This window comes from Erythrolamprus reginae, chromosome 2, assembly GCF_031021105.1.
Source record: "Erythrolamprus reginae isolate rEryReg1 chromosome 2, rEryReg1.hap1, whole genome shotgun sequence".
Lineage (NCBI taxonomy): Eukaryota > Metazoa > Chordata > Lepidosauria > Squamata > Dipsadidae > Erythrolamprus > Erythrolamprus reginae.
In genome coordinates, this window is record NC_091951.1 from 5366254 (window position 1) to 5388099 (window position 21846).

The following is a 21846-nucleotide window of genomic DNA, read 5'->3' on the forward strand; positions in this document are numbered from 1 at the left end:
CTGCTACAGTCAGAATTTAAGAAAAATAAAACTCAGAGTCCTTTTCAAGGTTCAAAAGTGAATTTATCATAAACCAGAACTGAAAGCAGTCAAGGTGAAAGCAAAGACTGGAGAAAAAGGTGCGATACCTGCGTAGATCAAACCCCCTTTTGACACCCCCCCTCTGGAGATTGGCCAATCCCTAGTGTCCATGACCATCAGGTGGAGGCATCTTCCACCCACCTCACATTCATGGAATGTAACTTCTAACGGTCTCCTTCAGGTCACCTGGTTTCAAGGAAGACAAAACTTATTCCACTTCACAGGGCCTCCTGCATCCTCCCCCACCCCATTACCCAAGACCCCTCCCCGTAACTATTGGCAACCAAGCGTAGAAATGATGCAGAATTATAGCGAAGGTTGACAGCAGGATTAATTCACGAGTGCTGCAGAAAAAGAGAAGGGGAAGAAAATCAGAATATAAGGAGAAACCTTTACTGTAAATAACATATTTTTCTTCCCTTTCAGCCCCCACAGGCAGAGAAAGACAGCGAGAGAATCCGCCCATTCCAGGGAGAAAAAGGCGGCGATTCTTCATGTGAACAAGGAATATGGGGATAAGATGGGGGGGGCAGCAAAGGGGGGAGCATGGGGTGACAGGGCCAGGAGGAACAGCCTTCCAAGGGTCTCCATGGGGTGCCAAGAAGGATCATCTGGGACAGGGGAGGTGGGGGGTGCAGTTCATGGTGAAGTTTTGGAGGGAAGTTTTTCAGTGAAGAAGGGGCATCTCAAGGACTTAGCTCCACCTTCCATCTGAGGACGGATGGAGCTGTAGAACGAGCAAACTCTACGATAGAACAATACCTGAGAAGATGCTATGTTAATTATCAGCAGTTCAGCTGGGCAGATCTCCTGCCATTGGCTGAAGTGGCCTCCAATCCCACAGTGCATAGTAGTGTGGGATTCACCCCTTTTAAAACAGCCGCGGGGGTGGAATTTGTCCCCATGCCTGAACACCCCCAGGAACCTCTCCCCCCACCCCAGTGAGCCTAACAGAAGGGGTGGCTTGCTTCCAAAATGCTGGGGTGCTCCTTCCCCGAGGGAGGAAAAGGAAGGAATGGCCCCCCTCCTTCCCTTCCCTTTTGCATTTTCCCAAAACATGGAAAAATTATGGGTAAGATTTTAAGCATTTGTCTGTGTTTTTGTTTTTGATTGCAATACTTTTTCAGGTCTCTGTAAGGAAAAGCTGCATAAACTCCAAAGATTTTGCTGTATCTACAACAAGGAGATATTGTTCAGGCATGTTTTCTTTAAAAAAAAGGAACAATTGAGAAGTTAAACAAAAATATTGATAATTTATAGGAGGGGCTGAAATGAGGGAGGAAGAGGAGAAACTCACCTGCAGGTGGTTGGATGGGAATTGCTGGAAGGAGAAAAAGAGCCAATCAGGACCCTTCATGGGCTGGAGGACTCAGAGGGACCCCCTCCCCTCCGATAACCCATAATAGGTTGCACAATCTCCCCATAATAGCCCCTCCAAGAACAGAGGTTCCCCAAAATATTTCTCAAGGGGACCCTCTTGGCCACCCGCTAAGCTTGATCAGAGGCCTCCCTAGATGTTCCCCTCCCCACAACCTCTACTCCAGCCCCCCAGACTCACCTTTCTTGGCCTTCAGGTAGGAGAAGAGCCCCACAGCCAGGAAGGCCACTCCTATCACAGCCCCCATAATCCCCGTCCAGATTTTGGCCCTGGCAGAACGGGAGGAACGGGGCTCTGGGGAAGGAGAAGGAGCCTCACCTGAGCAGGATGATAAGGCCCACCTTCCCCCAGGAGATAGAGGCTCTCCCCACCACATAGAGGGTCTCTCCCTTCTCAGGGCAGGATGGGGTCCCCAGGCCAGGAGAGGTGGGAGGGGAGGGGCATACCCCACTGGACGGTGATGGGGGCCTCCAGGCTGGCGTGCTCCACCTTGCAAGTGTAGACATCCCCCCGCTGGGGCTGTGTCTCCAACAACACTTGGAGCTGGTAGGTCCAGTCTCCATTCTGGAGCTCCTCCCCAAAGGCCACACTCTCCTTCTCCGGCTGGCCGTTCTTCAGCCACTGGACCTCGATCTCCAAGGGGTAAAAGCCCGTCATTGTGCAGAGGAGGATGGTGTTGGGGGAAGTTGGGTCCATCTTGGTGGGGGAGATGGTGACGGTGGGCTTGGCTGGAGGGAGGGAGGAGAAGGAGGCACATGAGAGACACAGGAGGGCCCAGAACAGAAGACCAGTTGGTTAGTTCAGGCCAAGATCCCTTTTCACGCCTGAAAAAAGTATTTTGTGTTTTGAATCATCTTCCAAAGTAAATTGCAGCAGGAAATCAAAAGGGGGGGGGAATAATAATAATAATAATTAATAATAATAATAATTATTATTATTATTAATTAGATTTGTATGCCGCCCCTCTCCGAAGCCCCTCTTCTAAATCCTTTGTGATGCAATGGTAAGGCGAGAAAAGAAGAGAGAGGAAAAGAGTATAGATAAATATAAACTGTTTAAATTGTTAGCTTTTGACTTTAAATCAATATAAATTAATTCAATTCAATATTAATTATATAGTCTTATATATTTTTGCATAGTCTTCCAGCAATCAGTGTATTAATTAATTAATCAGGAGAGAAACAAGCTATTATTGTGCTTGATTGAAGAAAGTCCTTGAATCTTAGTCACAGCCAAAGTAGTCCCAAATGTTATTTCTTTTTCTTTTCTCTCCCCCTTTTTTTTAACCTCACCATTTCTGGCTTGTGCAAAAGAAGCATAGAAGGCTGACGGCAGAAAAAGACCTCATGGTCCATCTAGTCTGCTCTTATACTGTTTTTTGTATTTTATTGTAGGATGGATCTATGTTTATCCCAGGCATGTTTAAATTCAGTTACTGTGGATTTATCTACCACGTCTGCTGGAAGTTTGTCAAATCATATTTTCTCATGTTGCTTTTGATCTTTCCCCCAACTAACCTCAGATTGTGCCCCCTTGTTCTTGTGTTCACTTTCCTATTAAAAACATTTCCCTCCTGGACCTTATTTAACCCTTTAATATATTTAAATGTTTCGATCATGTCCCCACTTTTCCTTCTGTCCTCCAGACTATACAGATTGAGTTCATGAAGTCTTTCCTGATACGTTTTATGCTTAAGACCTTCCACCATTCTTGTAGCCCGTCTTTGGACCTGTTCAATTTTGTCAATATCTTTTTGTAGATGAGGTCTCCAGAACTGAACACAGTATTCCAAATGTGGTCTCACCAGCACTCTATATAAGGGGATCACAATCTCCCTCTTCCTGCTTGTTATACCTCTAGCTATGCAGCCAAGCATCCTACTTGCTTTCCCTACCGCCTGACTGGACTGTTTACCCATTTTGAGACTGTAGGGAAATCACTACCCCTAAATCCTTCTCTTCTGAAGTTTTTGCTAACAGAGAACTGCCAATACAATACTCAGATTGAGGATTCCTTTTCCCCAAGTGCATTATTTTACATTTGGAAACATTAAACTGCAGTTTCCATTGCTTTGACCATTTATCTAGTAAAGCTAAATCATTTACCATATTACATATGCCCCCAGGAATATCAACCCTATTGCACACTTTAGAGTCATCGGCAAATAGGCAAACCTTCCCTACCAAACCTTCTCCTATGTCACTCACAAACATATTAAAAAGAATAGGACCCAGAACAGACCCTTGTGGCACACCGCTTGTAACCTGTCTCTGCTCAGAATACTCGCCGTTAACAATAACTCTCTGATGTCTACGCTTCAGCCAGCTGCAAATCCACTGAACTATCCGGGGATTAAGTCCAATCTTCACTAATTTATCTATCAGCTCTTTATGTGGAACCGTATCAAAGGCTTTGCTGAAGTCCAGATAGGCAATATCCACGGCACCACCTTAATCCAACACCTTTGTGACATAGTCAAAGAAATCAATGAGATTAGTCTGCCATGATTTGCCTTCAGTAAAAGAGGGGCACATAACCAAGGCAGAATATCAACAAACGGCCAGAATCTGCAAAGAAAAAATCAGGACAGCAAAAGCCCAGTATGAACTAGGCCTAGCAACAAAGGTCCAAGACAATAAAAAAAGCTTCTTCCAACACATAAACAACCCAAAAAAAATCAAGGAAGCAGTTGGTCCGTTAGAAAGAGGAGATGGCACAGAAGTAATGGACAATAAAGAGAAAGCAGAACTGTTCAACACCTTTTTTGCATCTGTTTTCACTCACAAAGAAACAACAAAACAATGAGCTTGTATCACAGCTGCAGAAATCAAAATTGGAACAAAACACTACTTTAATAGAAATACAGTATAAGACCACCTATTGGAACTGAATGAGTACAAATCACCAGGACCAGATGGCCTGCACCCCAGAGTCCTAAAGGAGCTAGCTGATGTCATCACTGAACCTCTGTACCACATCTTTCAAAAATCCTGGACCACAGGAAACTTACCAGATGATTGGAAACGAGCCGACGTCGTCCCTATTTACAAAAAAGGGGAAAAAACAGACCCAGGAAACTATAGACCGATCAGCCTAAAGTCTATTCCTGGGAAAATATTGGAAAAGATAATCAAGAAACAGATCTGCCACCACCTTGAATCGAACAACGTAATAACCACCAGCCAACACGGATTCGTCAGAAACAAATCATGCCAAACCAACCTCATTTCATTTTTCGACACTGTGACCAAATCAATTGACCAGAGAAATGCAGTGGACATAATATACTTAGACTTTAGCAAACCATTCGACAAGGTGGACCACAACCTTCTACTCTCCAAAGTAAAGAGTGGAATCGACAGTAACACAACAAGATGGATTGAAAACTGGCTGACCAATCGCACCCAACGAGTAGCCCTCAACGGGACTAAATCCACATGGAAAGAGGTAGGCAGCGGGGTACCACAGGGATCAGTCCTCGGCCCAGTACTCTTCAACATATTTATCAACGACCTAGACGAGGGAATAGGGGGCGAATTAATTAAATTCGCAGATGACACCGAACTGGCAGGAGTGGGCAACACCCCAGAGGATAGACACAGAATTCAAAAAGATCTAGACAGACTTGTACAGTGGGCTGAAATGAACAAAATGAAGTTCAATGTAGAGAAGAGTAAAATCCTGCACCTAGGCAAAAAATACCCCAAAACATGCATACAAAATTAGGCAAAACCACACTCACCATGAGTGACTATGAAAGGGATCTTGGAGTCTTAGTGGATAACCAGCTAAACATGGGCCAGCAATGTGCAGCAGCAGCTAAAAAAACCAACACAATCCTAAGCTGCATGAACAGGGGGATACACTCCAAGACCAGAGAGGCAATAATACCACTCTATAAGGCCCTGGTCAGACCACCCCTGGAGTATTGCATCCAGTTCTGGTCACCACACTTCAAAAAAGATATAGAGACTCTAGAGAGGGTGCAGAAAAGAGCAACTAAAATGATAAAAGGACTAGAGACCAGGTCATACGAGGAAAGGTTGCTGGAAATGGGCATGGATAGTCTAGTAAAAAGAAGGGCTAGGTGGGACATGATAGCTGTATACAGGTACTTGAGGGGTTGCCACAGAGAGGAGGGGGACACACTGTTTTCCAGGGCACCAGAGGGCCGGACGAGGAACAACGGTTGGAAACTGACCAAGGAAAGATTCAACCTGGAGATAAGAAAGAATTTCCTGACAGTGAGAGCAATCAACCAGTGGAACGGCCTGCCAGTGGAGGTTGTGGACTCTTTCAAGAGGAGATTGGACTGCCATTTGGCTGGGGTGATGTAGGATTTCCTGCTCAGGCAGGTGGTTGAACTCGATGACCTGTAAGGTCCCTTTCAACTCTAATAATAAATGAATGAATGAATAAATAAATAAATAAATAAATACAGCCATGCTGATTTGGGTCCAATAAGTTATTGTTTTTTAGGTGCTGATTTATCCTCTTTTTGAGTAGAGTCTCCATCATTTTAACTATAACTGATGTCAAGCTAACTGGCGTGTAGTTACCAGCTTCTTCTCTACCGCCCTTCTTGTGGATAGGCACAACACTGGCCATTCTCCAATCCTCAGGAACATCTCCTGTTAACAGGGATTGGTTAAACAAATCAGTCAGGGGGGTAGCAATGAAAAATCTGAGTTCTTTAAGAATTCTGGGGTGGATGCCATCTGGACCCATTGCCTTATTTATCTTTAATCATTCAAGTTCTTCTAAGACATCGGCTTCTAAGATCACTGGAGCTGAATCCGTACAGCTGGAAGCAATGCTATATCCCTCTATAGTATTATATTGTAAGGTGTCTTTTGAGAAAACTGAACAGAAGTAGCTATTGAAATGGTCAGCGATCTCCTTATTTCCATCAATGCATGTATTATTCCTGGTACTAAGTTTCGTGATGCTGCAGTTTTTCTTCTTCCTATCACTAATATATCTGAAGAAGGTTTTATCCCCCTTCTTTACAGATTTGGCAATTTCTTCCTCTTTTGAGGCTTTAGCAGCATACCGTGTTTCCCCGATATTAAGACCCCCCCGATTGTAAGACATATGGGGGGTTTCAGGGGGGTCGGCTAATTTAAGCCATACCCCGAAAGTAAGACATATGTCTTACTTTCGGGGAAACACGGTAGCTTGTTAAGGTTAGCATTCCTGTTACCTTGCTGATGTACTTCTAGCGCTCGCGTTGCAGCCAGCTTACTCCTGCACGCGTTCGCCATGATATGCCATTGTTCTCTAAGAGACTACATTTCCCAGCACTCTCCGCGCGGCCCGCCTCCGTTTCCGTTGTCGAAAGAAGGGAGATCCGAAGAAGCGAAGCGGCCGGGGAGGTGATCGCGCTCGAGCGCTCGGTGTCGTACGCTGCTCTCCGTGGCGGGGTGGTCGATGCCGGTGGCGGCCGCGGCGCTAGTCTTGGGGAGCGATGCTGCCGAGGCGCAGCTCGCTGACGGGGCTGGCAGTGGGGCTCTTTGCCGTCTACGTGGCACACCCGGCCCTTCTGTACTTCTCCCCGCCGGGCAAGAGGCAAAGGCGGCGGCGGGAGTAGCGGAGGCGAGGCGGAGAAGAAAGAAGCGGCGGATAGCTGGCAAGGCGCCGGCTAGAGGGCTGGACCCCGCCGCTTCTTTCTTCTCCGCCTCGCCTCCGCTACTCCCGCCGCCGCCTTTGCTCTCCCCGCTGGGCGAGCAGGCCGAGGCGCTGGAACTGGGGCTGCCTGTCCTTGGCGTGAACGGCGGGCAGGTGGCGCTCGGCACCCAGAATCCCGTCTTCTCGCCACCACCCAAGCTCCCTCCGGAGCCTGCCGCCGCCGCCGCGGAAAGAGAAAGCTGGCACCAGGCTGCCCGAAGATGAGCCGACCCCGGTGCCCGGGACAATATAAGACATACCCCCAAAGTAAGACACAGTGGGGTTTTGGGGGGTAAAAAGAAAGTAAGACACGGCCTTACTATCGGGGAAACACGGTATATTATCTGTTTCGCCTCCTTATGTCTCATTTTATACACCTCCCTATCAGCTATACTTCCAGACTCTTTATACCTCCTATAGGCAGCCTTTTTTTCATTTATAGCCCTTACATCATTGCTAAACCATAGCAGTTTCTTCTTCCTTTTACCTTTAGTTATTTGTCTTACATACAGTCCAGTGGCTTTTAAGATGGTCTTTTTTAATACAGTCCACTGGGTGCTCGCTCCTGCCATTTTATCCCTCCCCTTTAATTCATTATTTAAATATTCCCCTATTGCATTAAAATTTGTTTTTCTGAAATCCAATACTTTGGTTGCATTATAGGACTGCTCAGAATCAGTTTTCACACCAAACCACAAACATAGATGGTCACTGCAACTTATTTATTTATTTATTTATTTTATTTATTTATTATTTAGATTTGTATGCCGCCCCTCTCCGAAGACTTAAATTTTCTCCCACCTTAACCTCTGAAATCCAATTCCCATTCGTAAAGACGAAATCTAGAATATTCTCCCCTCTAGTCGGTGTCTTAACCAGCTGTGCCAGAGCTGCTCCTGTAAAGGCCTCTACCATATTCTTACTTTTGCATGTAAGGGCACTGGGGATATTCCAGTCAACATCAGGCATGTTGAAATCACCCATAACCACAATATCTCCCTTTACTGCCATTTGGGTAATTTCATCCACCATCTTGTTGTCATATTCCTCAGATTGCCCTGGAGGCCTATAGATCACCCCAAGTCTAATGACAGAACCGTCTTTGTTTTTCATGCAAACCCAGAGAGTCTCCATATCCAATGTTGATTAGAGTCCACAGTCCTCAGTCAAGTAATGGGATGTTAGTAAGCAAAGTTCAAAGGTTCCGTTCCGTTCCAAGTATATGGGAAAGTTTATTAGCCAATTTAAATCAAAGATCAACACCATAGATGTCATCGCGACGAAGACCAGGGAAAAGAGCAAGGGGAAAAGAAGGGGGAAGAGAGAAAAGCAAAGAAAAATGAATATTTGGTTCTCCGGTTTTGTAGTCTATCACCGACTCGCTCCGCTCACGACCTGCCTCCCTCGCAAACTTCCGCTCACCCTCACGACTTCTAACAAAAACTTTCTCCCGCTGCTGTTTTTCTGCCAAGTTGTTGTCAATCTGTCAAAACATTCAATTTCCAGGGACTTCAATGGTGTTTTGTATATATCCAAATAGTATGTCCCTCTCTGAGCGCCTAGTTCTGTTTTCTTATGCCACCATCTGTCATTCAGTCGCCGCCTTCTCAGTCGTTCTGGCAATCAGATCCGATCAGCTGATTAACACTCCCAGCTGGGGTTTCACTCTAAAGCCATCTAATACCATCAACATACAACACTGATTTGAAAATAGTCCGAAAAAACCTCTCACTTTCCAATAAAGCCTTCTCGTTGTCTTCCTTACAGCTTCCTCAGTGAAGTCGGAGCGTCTCGTCTTTAGGCCGATTGAAATGATCGGTTTTTCCACGTATCGGCAAGAGGTGATCCTCGCTACTCAGGGGGTGTGCTGGAAATTCCTCTCTAATATCACTGGCTCTACAGGTTTGTGATCGCCCTAAAGCCGCCAAAAAAACCACGGAAAGCCACAGCAAACCCAGAGATACCGAAGGCTACCCAGCTATCAGTGTGATGCCAAAACCGGAAGTTCTAGAATATATATATTCTTACTTAAATGGCAGAGAAAGGACACCACAATTTGCTTCCATGGATTCTCTTTAAACATTCCTTTCAGAGGCCTGAATCCCCCTTTTAAATAAGGGTTTAATTAATTGACCTTGTAATTAATTTTTACCATCACTGAGTTATAATCATCCAGGCCTTTGAAATAAAAGGAAGGAAAGGGACCCCGGGATCCCCTCCCCAAAATCTCCCCCCCCCCCCAGACTCACCTCTCCGGCCCACCACAGAAGCGCTCTGGGCAGTCTTGTAGTTGTTCCGGCAGAAGGAATCCACAGCAGCCTTCCGGTACCGCAGGGCTAACTTGTCTCTATTCCACGCGTCCGCAGTCGCCTTCCCAAACTCTGTGATGGCCTTGAACTCCCTGCAGTCGCTGTCGAAGCGGACAATCTCCTGCCGGTCGTAAATGTACCTCCACAGGAGCCTCACCTGCTGCGTCCCGTTGAGGAAGTGGCACTCGCCCTTCTCCTGGGCCAGGAAATGGGCTGCAGGGAGGGAGGAAGAGGAGGAAGGCCATTAGGAGGGACTCCAGGGCCCATTGTTCACAACCACTGGTAGAGGAGGAGGAGGGTCCCCTGGAGGAGGGAAAGGGAACTCTCCCAGCCCTAGAGAGGGAGGGAGACTTGCTATTGGGGGGATCTGCACTCTGCAGAGGGGGGAAGGAAGAAAGAAAGAAGGGGAGGGCAGGAAAGAAAGAGGGGGAGGGAAGAGGGGCAGGGGAGGAAGGTCGGAAAAGGCAGGCAGAATCCCAACTGGTCCAGGAGATCTAATCTCCCTATATGGCTCAGGGCCAGACTATTTACGGGACCGTCTCCTTCCACCAATTAGAGCACACAGAGTCGGCCTCCTCCAGGTTCCGTCAGCCAAACAATGCAGGCTGGTGGGGCCATGGGGGAGGGCCTTCTCTGTTGCTGCCCCGACTTTATGGAACCAACTCTCCCCCCCAGGTCCGTAGGCCCCCCCTTCAGGCTTTCCGTAAAGCCACGAAGACCTGGCTATGCTGGCAGGCCTGGAGGCCCTAAATCAACCACTATCAATTGGTATGAACGATTAGTATGTATGCCATTAAATTATCTTAGTTTTAATGATGATTTTAGAATTTTTTCCCCTTGACTTCTTTTTCTTATTGTTGTTAATTATAATTTTATACTGCTGTAAGCCACCCAGAGTTCTTTGGGATTGGGTGGCAGAGAGGTTTAAATAAATATGTAAGTAAGTAAGTTAATTAATTAATTAATTAATTAATCTGGACCAAAAGCGACCTGAAGGATGGGGGAGGGGTTGAAAGAACTTTTTAGACTGGAGGGAAGCTAACATGGATACCTCCCTCTCGCTCTTCCATGGGGGGTAGGGGAGAATGGGGAGGGGGCACAATGAGGACATCTAGCCTGACCTTCTGGGATCTTCCAGCCCTTCAACTCCCACCCTTCCCTGGGTCACCCCAATTTTTCTTCTTGCCCCTAAAAGGATTCTCTGGGATCCCACCTTTTCCCCCTCCCCCAAAAGCCCCCCTGAAATCCCCCAAGAGCCTCTCAAAGGGAGCGTCTCCAGCCCCCTTACAAAGGGGGGCCAGTTTGGGAGGAGAGACTCAGAGCCCCCCAGATCCTCCCCCTCCCTTCCAGGCCCCCATAGAGCAGTGGGGAGGGGGTTATGGGGGTGGGGGGTTCTTGGCCTTCTCCCAAAATTCAGGGTCTCCCTCTGAAGGGACCGAAGCTCCCCTCTTGTCTGACCCCCAAAGCCTCAGTTTTGAGATTCAGAAGAAAAACTGAAGTTTTTTTTTTTAAAGTCAAATTCTTTTTGCTCAAATGCGTCTTTTTCCTTTTGTGGATTCAGGACTGAAAATGCCTCAGTTTCCCTCTTTCGCTTTCGCTTCCCTTCCTCTTTCCCTGCAGCCCCCTCCGACCCAGACGCTGGGGGGCGCAGGGGGGGCCCCGGCTGCGACTCCCCCCCCTCGGATACACTCGGGGAACGGGGGTCCCTCTCCATCCTCCTGGGGGAGCATGTGGGGAGAAAGGGGGAGTAGACCACGCAGAGATCGAGGCTGTTGGAGGCTCTGGAGACCAATAAGCTTTCTTCCCCCTCCCCCACTCGTAGGGTCCTTCCCAGCCCCCTCCTGCCCCCAACCCCCTCCTCCCCCGCCCAGCCCCCTATTTACCGGGGGTCTCCTTTCCCCCTTCGCTTCCGGGGATCCGGGCCAGTGCCCCCACCAGCAGCACCAGGGGGACCCCCACCAAAGCCATGGAGGCGGCCCCACCGAGGGAGGAGAGAGACGCGGAGGCTCCCAGCCCCAGAGGCCGAATCAGGGGGGTCTGGATGGGGTGGGAGGAGTTTTCCTCGGACTTCGGCACTGGGCGTATCCAGAAGGAGCAGGCGGACCAATGGGAATTCTCCCCTCTGCAGCGTCATCGGTCTCCGGGCAGAGTCTCCCTTGACTTCGCCCGATACAGGAGCTAGTCCGAAGTCGAGAGAAGAGCGGAGAAAGGGGGAGGGGGGAGGTTGTCAGTCGTGGGGGGCTGCATTCTAGGGGGCTCCTTCATGCCGGTTCCGGAGGGGAACGTGGACTCCCTTTTGCGCCCCCCTCCCCATCATCCACTCTCCCTAGATAGAAATGGCACTTAGCCTTATATACCACTTTGGTTTTACAGCCCTCTCTAAGCGGCCTACCGAGCCAGCCTCATCAATCTTTTTACCGACCGATCTCAGAATTAAACTCCTGGCTGTGTGCAGAGTTTGCCTGGTAGATTAGATCCCATTTTGTATTATGAAGGAGGCAGATTCTCCATTCCTGCCGTTTCTTTGCCAGGAAACTCAACATTTTGACTGCACGGATCCTGAGCGTAAAGCGGACTTTATGGGGGGACAAATCAGCCCTGGGACTTCCAAGTCCTAAGAATCTATACTCTGGCATGAACATGAATTATTTCCCTTGCGCCCTGAGTCTCAGGAAGGCGGGAAAGGCTAAAGGGCTTCTGTATTTAGAGGTGGGGGCAAGGATGAAGGAAGGTTAGAACCATAGTTCCCTCTAAGCTGAGCAGTGAGCAATCGCTCACTTAAAAATCATCATCAACTCAGAGTTTTTCAAACCTGCCCAGAAGCCGAGAGGGAAAGAGTAAGAGGGAAGGAGAGAGAGAGGAAGAGAGAGAAACAGAAAAAAGAGAGGAAGGAAAAGAGAAAGAAAAAGAATGGGAGGAAGGAAGAGAGAAAGAAAATCAAAATCTATTTTGAAACTAGCTCAACTATTTAAGTGGCATTTTGATATTGATAGAGTTGCCCTATTATGAGCTCACTGTTATAGACACACAGTACTGTACAGTGTTTTATTTTGAAATTCTCTGAGGCAAAACAGGGTGGGTTTTTTATTTGTTTGCTTGTTTGTTTGTTTATTTATTTAATATTTCTGTGACGCCCAGTCCCGAAGGGACTGCTGCTCAGACACTATACTTTTCCGCCCACCCCCCAAAAAAAATTAGAGGGAACACTGGTTAGAACCCCTTGTTTCTGCTCCACTCTTAACCTTCTCCCCTCTCTCTAGACAAGGAGAATTCGGCTCCCAAGAGGTCTTCCAAACAGCAGGAACTGAGCAAGGGGGGAGGGAGGGGAGCTTCAGGAAAATCAGGCAAGGCTAAAAGAGGAATGGGGAGTGAATCTTTTGAGGGAGGTGAGTTCGAGGAGGGCCTGAAGCTTCCCACTCCTTGTCTTGGAGGAGTTTCAGCCTATACAGTAGCCCAGACGCCTCCTGGTGGTCTCCCATCCTCCGGCTGACCAGGCGGATCTCTCTCAGCTAGGTGAGGGCATGGGAGGCTGAAGGAGGAGGCAGAGTCCGAACCTGCCCCAAAATGGTGTGTTTGGTTTTTTTGTATCATTTTTATTGAATGTTTTAAAAGTATAAGACTGACAGAACTAACAACATTTAACATATATAAGAGCTCCGAGTCTTCGGAAAGGGGCGGCATACAAATCCAAATAATAAAATAAATAAATAAATAAATAAATAAAATAAATAAATAAGCTACAATTGCTCCTCCTTTATAGAAGTCTTCCTAATATAAAAATAAAAAGCTAATTCTATTTTAGATCAATACAGAAAAGGGAACTCATCGATGAAATATCTGTTTGTATACAATACTAATTAATGCAAAGAAAAATAAACCTAAAATTTCAAATATTTTCTATTGATTATATAATTATGATTAAATTGTTAAACTTGGTTATTAGAAATAGTGTTATTCATTGAATTTCACTATAAGTTGTATTCAAAAATATACATTTTACTGTTTCATACTTTTTTCTTTATTTTCAATTATCTTTTTTTTCTCAAATTCCACCATTTATACACTTTTTCCCAAATTGTATAAAATTCAGATTCTACTTGATTATTTAATTGTGTGTTTGCACACACCCAGACACACAAAATAGGCTCCAGATCCATAGAGACTCTGATGGGACGCCCATCGCTCACCTGATCAAAGCAGAACGTTTAGGCTCTTTTCATGTTTCCCCCTACAAGATTTTGATTTTCTCTCAGTTCTCCCTGACACCCCCACACCACACACAAACACACACATACAGCAGCTCTTCCTTCTTCAAGCCCCAACAGCTGCAGAGGCCCTTGGGCTTCGCTTCCCCAGCCTGAAGCTTTCGGCTCCTCCGAAGCGGAACTGAGGAACTGGCCAGGATCCAGCAGGCAACAAGCCTGGATTCTTCATCAGGGCAGCTCAGGGACTCTCCTCCTCCGCCCCATGGCTGAGTCTCCAGGTGGGGCAGTTCCTTTGTCCTGTCACCCACCCGAAGTAGTCCTTGACTTATAACAGTTCCTGTAGTGACTGCTAGAAGTTTCAATGGAACTGAAAAAAGTGACTCTTTGCCTAATATTCCTTCTTTTAAAAGGTTTTTTAATTATTTTAAATGTTTTTCTAATACTTTCATGTAAATCCCCATTCCTAGCTTTACTGTATGTGACCCAGAGTCAATTGTTCTGAGTTGGGGGACTATATACATTTGAGAGGGATTAGGAGAGAGAAAGAGAGAGAGAGGATAGATAGATAGATAGATACCTTTATATTTTGAAAAGAAGCAGAAATAGTAGAAATGTATTTGTTCACATCAGCATGTTGTCCATTTATTGTAACCTCTTTAAATACAATGGGGGAGGGGAGAGTATTTTACCCCAAGAATGAAATTATGAGTCCTCTCGAAGTCATTAAGGTTTCTCGCCTCACCTTTGGCACCTGGAACCTGCAGCTCCCTCCACAGATTTTCTCTGGAATTCACCCCGTTTATTCCTCCCATTGGTGCATCGGAGTCCCCTTTTGATTGACCCCGTATTTGGTTTCTACCTATGCGATTTGAGTTGGGAATCAGCTTCTAAACCTTCGTCTCCCTCTCAGTCCGGCTTCACTCTCAAGCCCTTTGGGTGAGGAGAGGTGGTCGGTTCCCACAGCTGACCTTCTGGGTCCTTGTGTGGGGCAGCTCATCCCCTGCCAGAAGCCCCCACGTGGGTGTTGTGGACCATGGTCCAAGGATCCCAATTCCTCTCTGGAGAGACCCGTCCCCTAAGCCAGGCTGGACTTCCAGGGTGCTACCTTCCCTCCTTGGATGGTTCCCTTGGTGGGGAGAGCGGGAGAGAAACGCCCTGTGCCCCCATCTCTGGGGCTCCCACTGGGCCCTCCTGCTCCCAGTGTCTGGGCCTCCATTCCAGGGAGTTTATCCTTCCTCCCCGCAGGAAAAAAGGTCCATGTGGAGGAAACACACGGCTGCTGTCCAAAGGAAGAGGGAGACACTGAGAAAAATCTGCCCTTTTATATCAAGATAAATGAACGTTCGCAACAGAGAAGACAGTCGGACGCCTCCTGAGGTAAATCTCAAACAGCGCCCAAAGGAAAAAGGCGGGGGAAAGTGGACACGCCCCCTTCCCACCCCCAGCAACCAATCAGAGCGCAGATCCCCTCAGGCAGGAGCCCGCCCTCCCTCAGCCACAACGGGATGTTTGGGACCTTTGTGCACTTTTCTCCAGCCATTAAATTCACTTTCTTCACATTGAAAGTCTTCAAAAGAAACAGAGCTGAGATTGAATTGTCAGGCGCGTCTCTTTCCCGCCATTCATTCCATCCTGACTGGCACTTTCACACAAATCCACCAGGGGGCGATGTCTGCAAAGGGAAAGAAACTCCCCATTGGCCCACCGGAGGGCGAACGTCACGGGGGGTTTTGCAGAGGAGGCTGAGAAGGAAGTGACATCACTGAGCCTTGTCGCTCTAGGACGCCCCACTCGCTCTCCTTCAACCCTGGTGCCGCGTGAGACTAGAGCCCGGCGGGAAAACCTCCAGACGTGTCCCAGGTGAGGGGGGGGGGCTTCCCGGTCCCCATGTTCCCCTGCCGCCCTCTCCCTGCAGTGGAAGCGGAAGAAGCGGGGGAGGGGAGGAAGCGGGATTCGCCCCAGGCTCCCCGAGGGCCCGATCCTGTCTCCGGAGGGGGAGAGAAGCGGGGCGGCCTCTGCAGCTGCCTCCTTCCCGGCCCTGCTCGGTTGACCTCGGCCCTGCGCTGGGACGAGCCTCTTGGGGCTCCGGGCAGGTTGGGTGAAGGTCGCTCAGGGGCTGAATTCCACCTTCTCATTCTGGGCCTTTGTTTTTCCTTCCACCTCAGAGACAGAAACCGGAAGCCATTTGTGGTCTTTGCAAGGCCACATTTTCTCCTGGGGGAAGAAAAAAAGAGCGGAATCACCTGGAGGGATCTGTCCTGTGTTTCCAGAAATGGTCCCGTGAAGGAAAAGGGGTCTGGAGACCCACAAGAGTCCTTGGACCCCTTTGGAGGTGCTCTGGAGGACAGAGAAAGGATGGAGACCGCAACTTTTGCAGAGGAGGGAAGCGGAAAAGGCCCTGCAGCCCCTCAGCCTGGGAAGGTGGGGAAGCTCTGGACAAGACCCGGGCAGAAGATCCTGGAGGAAGAACCCATCCTTCCTTCGGAAATTCAACCCTGGAACTCCATGCAATCATGGTTGGCTGAGGGTCCCCGACTACTTTGCAGCCGACTCCATGAGTTGAGCAGGCCATGCCTGAGGCTAGAAAAACACACGAAAGCCCAGATGGTGGACCTGGTGGTTCTGGAGCAGTTCCTGTCCCTTCTGCCCCCAGAGATGGAGGGCTGGGTGCGGGAGTGTGGAGCACAGACCAGCTCCCAGGCGGTGGCCCTGGCGGAAGGCCTCCTCCTGAGCCAGGCGGAGGAGCAGAAGGAGCAGGCCCAGTTGCAGGTGAGACACCTTAGGGAGCTTAGAAAACAGTAGAGAGTGTGGTTGAATACTTCACCCCTCCTTCCCAAACTTCTCTGTTGTTCATCACATGTGGCAGTTCTGCAATTTGTGTAGGACATTGTTCCGTTCTTTCACTCAATCTCACGGGTGGATATTGGGGGCTTTGATGTTGTGTTGTGAATCTGGCAATCCGCTTTTTGTTGTGTGATGTACATTAATTCTGCTTCTTTTTCCCTTCCTCCTGTTTGAAGTGCTGCACTGTGGAGATGAGAGATCCTGAGGGAAAGAGGAATCCATCAAATCCCCCTCAGGAACCAATTTCCTGGAGGATCCCTTGGGAAGATCCAAGTCAGGACACCACAGAAGGTAATGGAAGATCCTCCGATGAGCCATATGTCCTACCTCTCTCTCTCTTCTCCTCCTATTTTGTTAATTATGCATTTTGAAATTATTTATTCCTTACAGAGAAACAAAGAATGAATCTTTCTGGTTATTCTGACGGAGATCAAACGGCGGTTGAACCTTCAAATCAAGTAAGAAAGGGAAAAGCTATTAGATTTCTATTCTCCTCTCAGGAAGTGAAGCGGGTGTGCAGAGGGCTCTCTCCTTCTATTTCCCCCCTTTTTGGCCCGGGTTATTTTTGTGTTCTTCCACAACATGGAGAGCAGAACAGCAGGTTCAAGTTCCTTTTAGCCAGCATAGCTTCCTCTGCTTATCTTGTTCTGCTAGGTGTTCTTCCAACTTTGAGTTTACAAGAAGCAATTGTTAAAAAGTCCTTCAAGAAATAAGAATAAATATATACAAAACAAATACAAAATAATTTCCAGTCCTCTGATTTGTGCCTTGATTAGGAGATCAAACATTCCCGCCTTGCAAAAGCTGAGAAATGATTTTCCCAGGGAATTTTCTCTCTGTTTTCTTCCTTTCACCCAATGGGTCAGAACTAGATCAATCAATGATAGACAGGGCAATAAATCAGTTGATCCAGAAGTGGGATTACTTTAGTGAAAGGCACTGAAGGTTTTGCAGGATCAATGAACTTGATAAAGCAATTTTCATATTTGCGCATTCTCTCACCTAAACCTAGGACTTCTGTGATGCACAACCTTTTAATTTGGTGCATATCTTTGCTGCAGTAATTTGGAAACAATGAAACAGAATAACAGTTGGTAGGGATCTTGGAGGTCTTCTAGTCCAACCCCCTGCTCAGACAGGAAGCCCTATAACATTTCAGATAAATGGCTGTCCAATTCCTTCATAAACACCTCCACTTTTGGAGCAACCACAATTTTGGAGGCAAGTCATTCCACTGATTAGTTGTTCTCAACATCAGGAAATTTCCCTTTACTTGTGGATTGGTTCTCTCCTTGAAAACTTTCCATCCATTGTTTCTTGGAACACTGCTATCATGTCACTCCCTGGTCCTTCTTTTCTTTAAAGTAGACATACCCAATTCCAGCAATGATAAAACAGCAATGCTTTAACCTCTGGTCCAGTAGTAATTTTTATTGCTCTTGTCTGCACTCTTTCTAGAGTCTCAAGATCTTTCTTCCATCTGGCAACCAGTAGTGGAGTCAATATTCCAGGTGTGGTCTTATCAAGGCATTATACAGTGGTAGTAACACTTCATGTCATCTTGATTCTATCCCTCTTAATGCCGCCTTTGATTTTGTTGGGTTTCAGGTTTTTTGGTGGCACCTGTACATTATCTGCTGACTCATATTTAAGTGTTTGTCCACTAGGACTCCAAGATCCCTGTTGCACTTACTACTATTAAGCCAGGTATCACCTCTTCTATGCGAATGCATGTGGGTTTTCTTTCCTAAATGAACGTGGTTACAGTTTTCACTGTCGATTTTGCTTTGTCGGATGGGGCCCATATCTGTTGATCCTTCTATATCTCGATCTTATATCCTGGAGTGTTGTTACACCTGTCAATTAGGTCTTGTCTACAAATGTGATGAGTTCCCTTTCTATCCTCTTGTCTAAATGAATGATGAAGATAAACAGATGTTATGAATCCTCCCGTTCTGTTCTTTTTCCCGTGTTCAGGAGAGTTCTGTGTCCTTCGAGGAGGTGGCTGTGTCTTTCTCTGAGGAGGAATGGTCTCTGTTGGATCCTGACCAGAAAGCGCTGCATTCGGAAGTCATGCTGGAAAACCATAGGAACGTGATCTTTCTGGGTAAGAGTATGACACCAATTAGAATTCAAGAAGACAGAATATAGTTAGTTTTTAATGTAAAAAACCAATATTATGAGACATCATCTCCTGGGCGGGAGAAGGAAAGAATCTGGCCTTCTGGTGCTCCAAGGAAGGAAAGAGTCAATGTCTCTTTGCTTAGATGCTTTATGTGCCATTTCACATCTGTATTTTTCCATTTCTATTTGAATTTATCTCTAGAGTCTGAAAAGAACGAGGTGTGCTTTTGTGTGTCCTCTGGAGGTCATGTGAGAGGAGTGTGTTGTCATTTGTCTCAAACCTCCAAACTTGTGTCAGAACAGAACTTTCCATCGGTTCCTTTGCCTACTTGGGTGCATTTGCAGAAAGAAGAAGCCTAAAGTATTGAGAGATATGTGAAGTCAGTAGTAGAAAATGTAGCACTATTGATCTCATGTGATATCGCACTATAATGCTCTAGGCCTCTGTTCCCGGCTACCCAAGGCCTGCACAAGATCCAGGGCAAAATGTTGGCCAGGAGAGGGAATGTCCCTTCGTCTTCGAAGACTTTTGCCCTGGATCTTGTGCAGTCCTCAGTTCTTAAAGTTCTTCAATGCCTGAAGGTGTGAGATCACATCATATTAGTAGCCTGGGATCTTGCACTACTGGTCTCGTGTGATCTATCCCTAAAGTACTTTAGATCTCCGCTCTCTGCGAACTGACTCCTGTACCACATCCAGAGTGATGGCAGTTTTCCAATATCTCAGGGGCTGCCACAAAGAAGAGGGAGTCAAACTATTCTTCAAAGCACCTGAGGGCGGGACAAGAAGCCACGGGTGGAAACTAATCAAGGGGAAAAGCAACTTAGAACTAAGGAGAAATTTCCTGACAGTTGAAACAATTAATCAGTGGAACAGCTTGCCTCCAGAACTTGTGAATGCTCCAACACTGGAAGTTTTTAAGAAGATGTAGGATAACCATTTGACTGAAGTGGTGGAAGGCTTTCCTGCCTAATCGGGAGGGTGGACTAGAAGACCTCCAAGGTCCCTTTTCTTTTTCTATTCCATTCTTTAATTCAAAACTGGCTCTGAGTGAGATTTGCAGATAGATAGATGGATGGATAGATAGATAGATTATAAAGAAAGAGACATCTAAATATTTTCAAAGCTTTCATAACACATGAATATAGAAATCATAATGTGTATATCACAACACTGTGAGCATGCAGTCATAGAAACCTAGAAGACTGACAGCAGAAAAAGACCTCATGATCCATCTAGTCTGCCCTTATACTATTTTCTGTATTTTATCTTAGGATGGATATATGTTTATCCCAGGCATGTTTAAATTCAGTTACTGTGGATTTACCAGGCACGTCTGCTGGAAGTTTGTTCCAAGGATCTACTACTCTTTCAGTAAAATAATATTTTCTCATGTTGCCTTTGATCATTCCCCCAACTAACTTCAGATTTTGTCCCTTTGTTCTTGTGTTCATTTTCCTATTAAAAACACTTCCCTCCTGAACCTTATTTAACCCTTTAACATATTTAAATGTTTTGATCATGTCCCCCCTTTTCCTTCTGTCCTACAGACTATACAGATTGAGTTCATTAAGTCTTTCCTGATACGTTTTATGCTTAAGATCTTCCACCATTCTTGTAGCCCGTCTTTGGACCCGTTCAATTTTGTCAATATCTTTTTGTAGGTGAGGTCTCCAGAACTGAACACAGTACTCCAAATGTGGTCTCACCAGCGCTCTATATAAGGGGATCACAATCTCCCTCTTCCTGCTAGTTATACCTCTAGCTATGCAGCCAAGCATCCTACTTGCTTTTCCTACCGCCCGACCACACTGCTCACCCATTTTGAGAAATCAGTACCCCTAAATCGTTCTCTTCTGAAGTTTTTGCTAACACAGAACTGCCAATGCAATACTCAGATTGAGGATTCCTTTTCCCCAAGTGCATTATTTTACATTTGGAAACATTAAACTGCAGTTTCCATTGCTTTGACCATTTATCTAGTAAAGCTAAATCATTTACCATATTACAGACCCCTCCAGGAATATCAACCCTATTGCACACTTTACAGTCATCGGCAAATAGGCAAACCTTCCCTACCAAACCTTCCCCTATGTCACTCACAAACATATTAAAAAGAATAGGACCCAGAACAGACCCTTGTGGCACACCGCTTGTAACCTGACTCTGCTCAGAATACTCTCCATTAACAATAACTCTCTGATGTCTATGCTTCAGCCAGCTTGAAATCCATTGAACTATCCAGGGATTAAGTCCAATCTTCACTAATTTATCTATCAGCTCTTTATGTGGAACCATATCAAAGGCTTTGCTGAAGTCCAGATAGGCAATATCCATGGCACCACCTTGATCCAACACCTTTGTGACATAGTCAAAGAAATCAATGAGATTAGTCTGACATGATTTGCCTTCAGTAAAGCCATGCTGATTTGGGTCCAATAAGTTATTGTTTTTTAGGTGCTGATTTATCCTCTTTTTGAGTAGAGTCTCCATCATTTTAACTATAAATGATGTCAAACTAACTGGCCTGTAGTTACTAGCTTCTTCTCTACTGCCCTTCTTGTGGATAGGCACAACACTGGCCATTCTCCAATCCTCAGGAACATCTCCTGTTAACAGGGATTGGTTAAACAAATCAGTCGGGGTAGCAATGACAGATCTGAGTTCTTTAAGAACTCTGGGGTGGATGCCATCTGGACCCATTGCCTTATTTATCTTTAATCGTTCAAGTTCTTTTAAGAGATCAGCTTCTAAGATCACTGGAGCCGAATCCGTACAGCTGGAAGCAATGCTATATCCCTCTATAGTATTATTTTGTAAGGTGTCTTTTGAGAAAACTGAACAGAAGTAGCTATTGAAATGGTCAGCGATCTCCTTATTCCCATCAATGCATGTAGTATTCCCGGTACTAAGCTTCGTGATGCTGCAGTTTTTCTTCTTCCTATCACTAATATATCTGAAGAAGGTTTTATCCCCCTTCTTTACACATTTTGCAATTTCTTCCTCTTTTGAGGGTTAAGCAGCATATATTATCTGTTTCGCCTCCTTCTGTCTCATTTTATACACCTCTCTATCAGCTATACTTCCAGACTCTTTATACCTCCTATAGGCAGCCTTTTTTTCATTGACTATAGCCCTTACATCATTGCTAAACCATAGCGGTTTCTTCTTCCTTTTACCTTTAGTTATTTGCTTTACATACAGTCCTGTGTCTTTTAAGATGGCCTTTTTTAATACA

General features: G+C 46.3%; 1 protein-coding gene and 1 pseudogene across 1 annotated transcript in view; one reads left to right on the top strand and one right to left on the bottom strand.

Moving 5' to 3' along the window:
- Positions 1–1289: 1289 nt before the first annotated feature.
- On the bottom strand, positions 1290–11569 carry LOC139163183 (H-2 class II histocompatibility antigen, E-S beta chain-like; annotated as a pseudogene).
- A 3871-nt stretch (positions 11570–15440) lies between these two features.
- LOC139162883 (zinc finger protein 208-like) overlaps positions 15441–21846 on the top strand; it is a 56459-nt gene continuing 50053 nt past the window's right edge. The window contains exons 1-5 of the mRNA XM_070743778.1: positions 15441–15500; positions 15806–16409; positions 16661–16775; positions 16875–16942; positions 18462–18591. Of these exons, the coding sequence (XP_070599879.1) occupies positions 15996–16409; positions 16661–16775; positions 16875–16942; positions 18462–18591 (727 nt within the window). The 5' untranslated portion in view covers positions 15441–15500; positions 15806–15995. The remainder of the gene's footprint in view (positions 15501–15805; positions 16410–16660; positions 16776–16874; positions 16943–18461; positions 18592–21846) is intronic.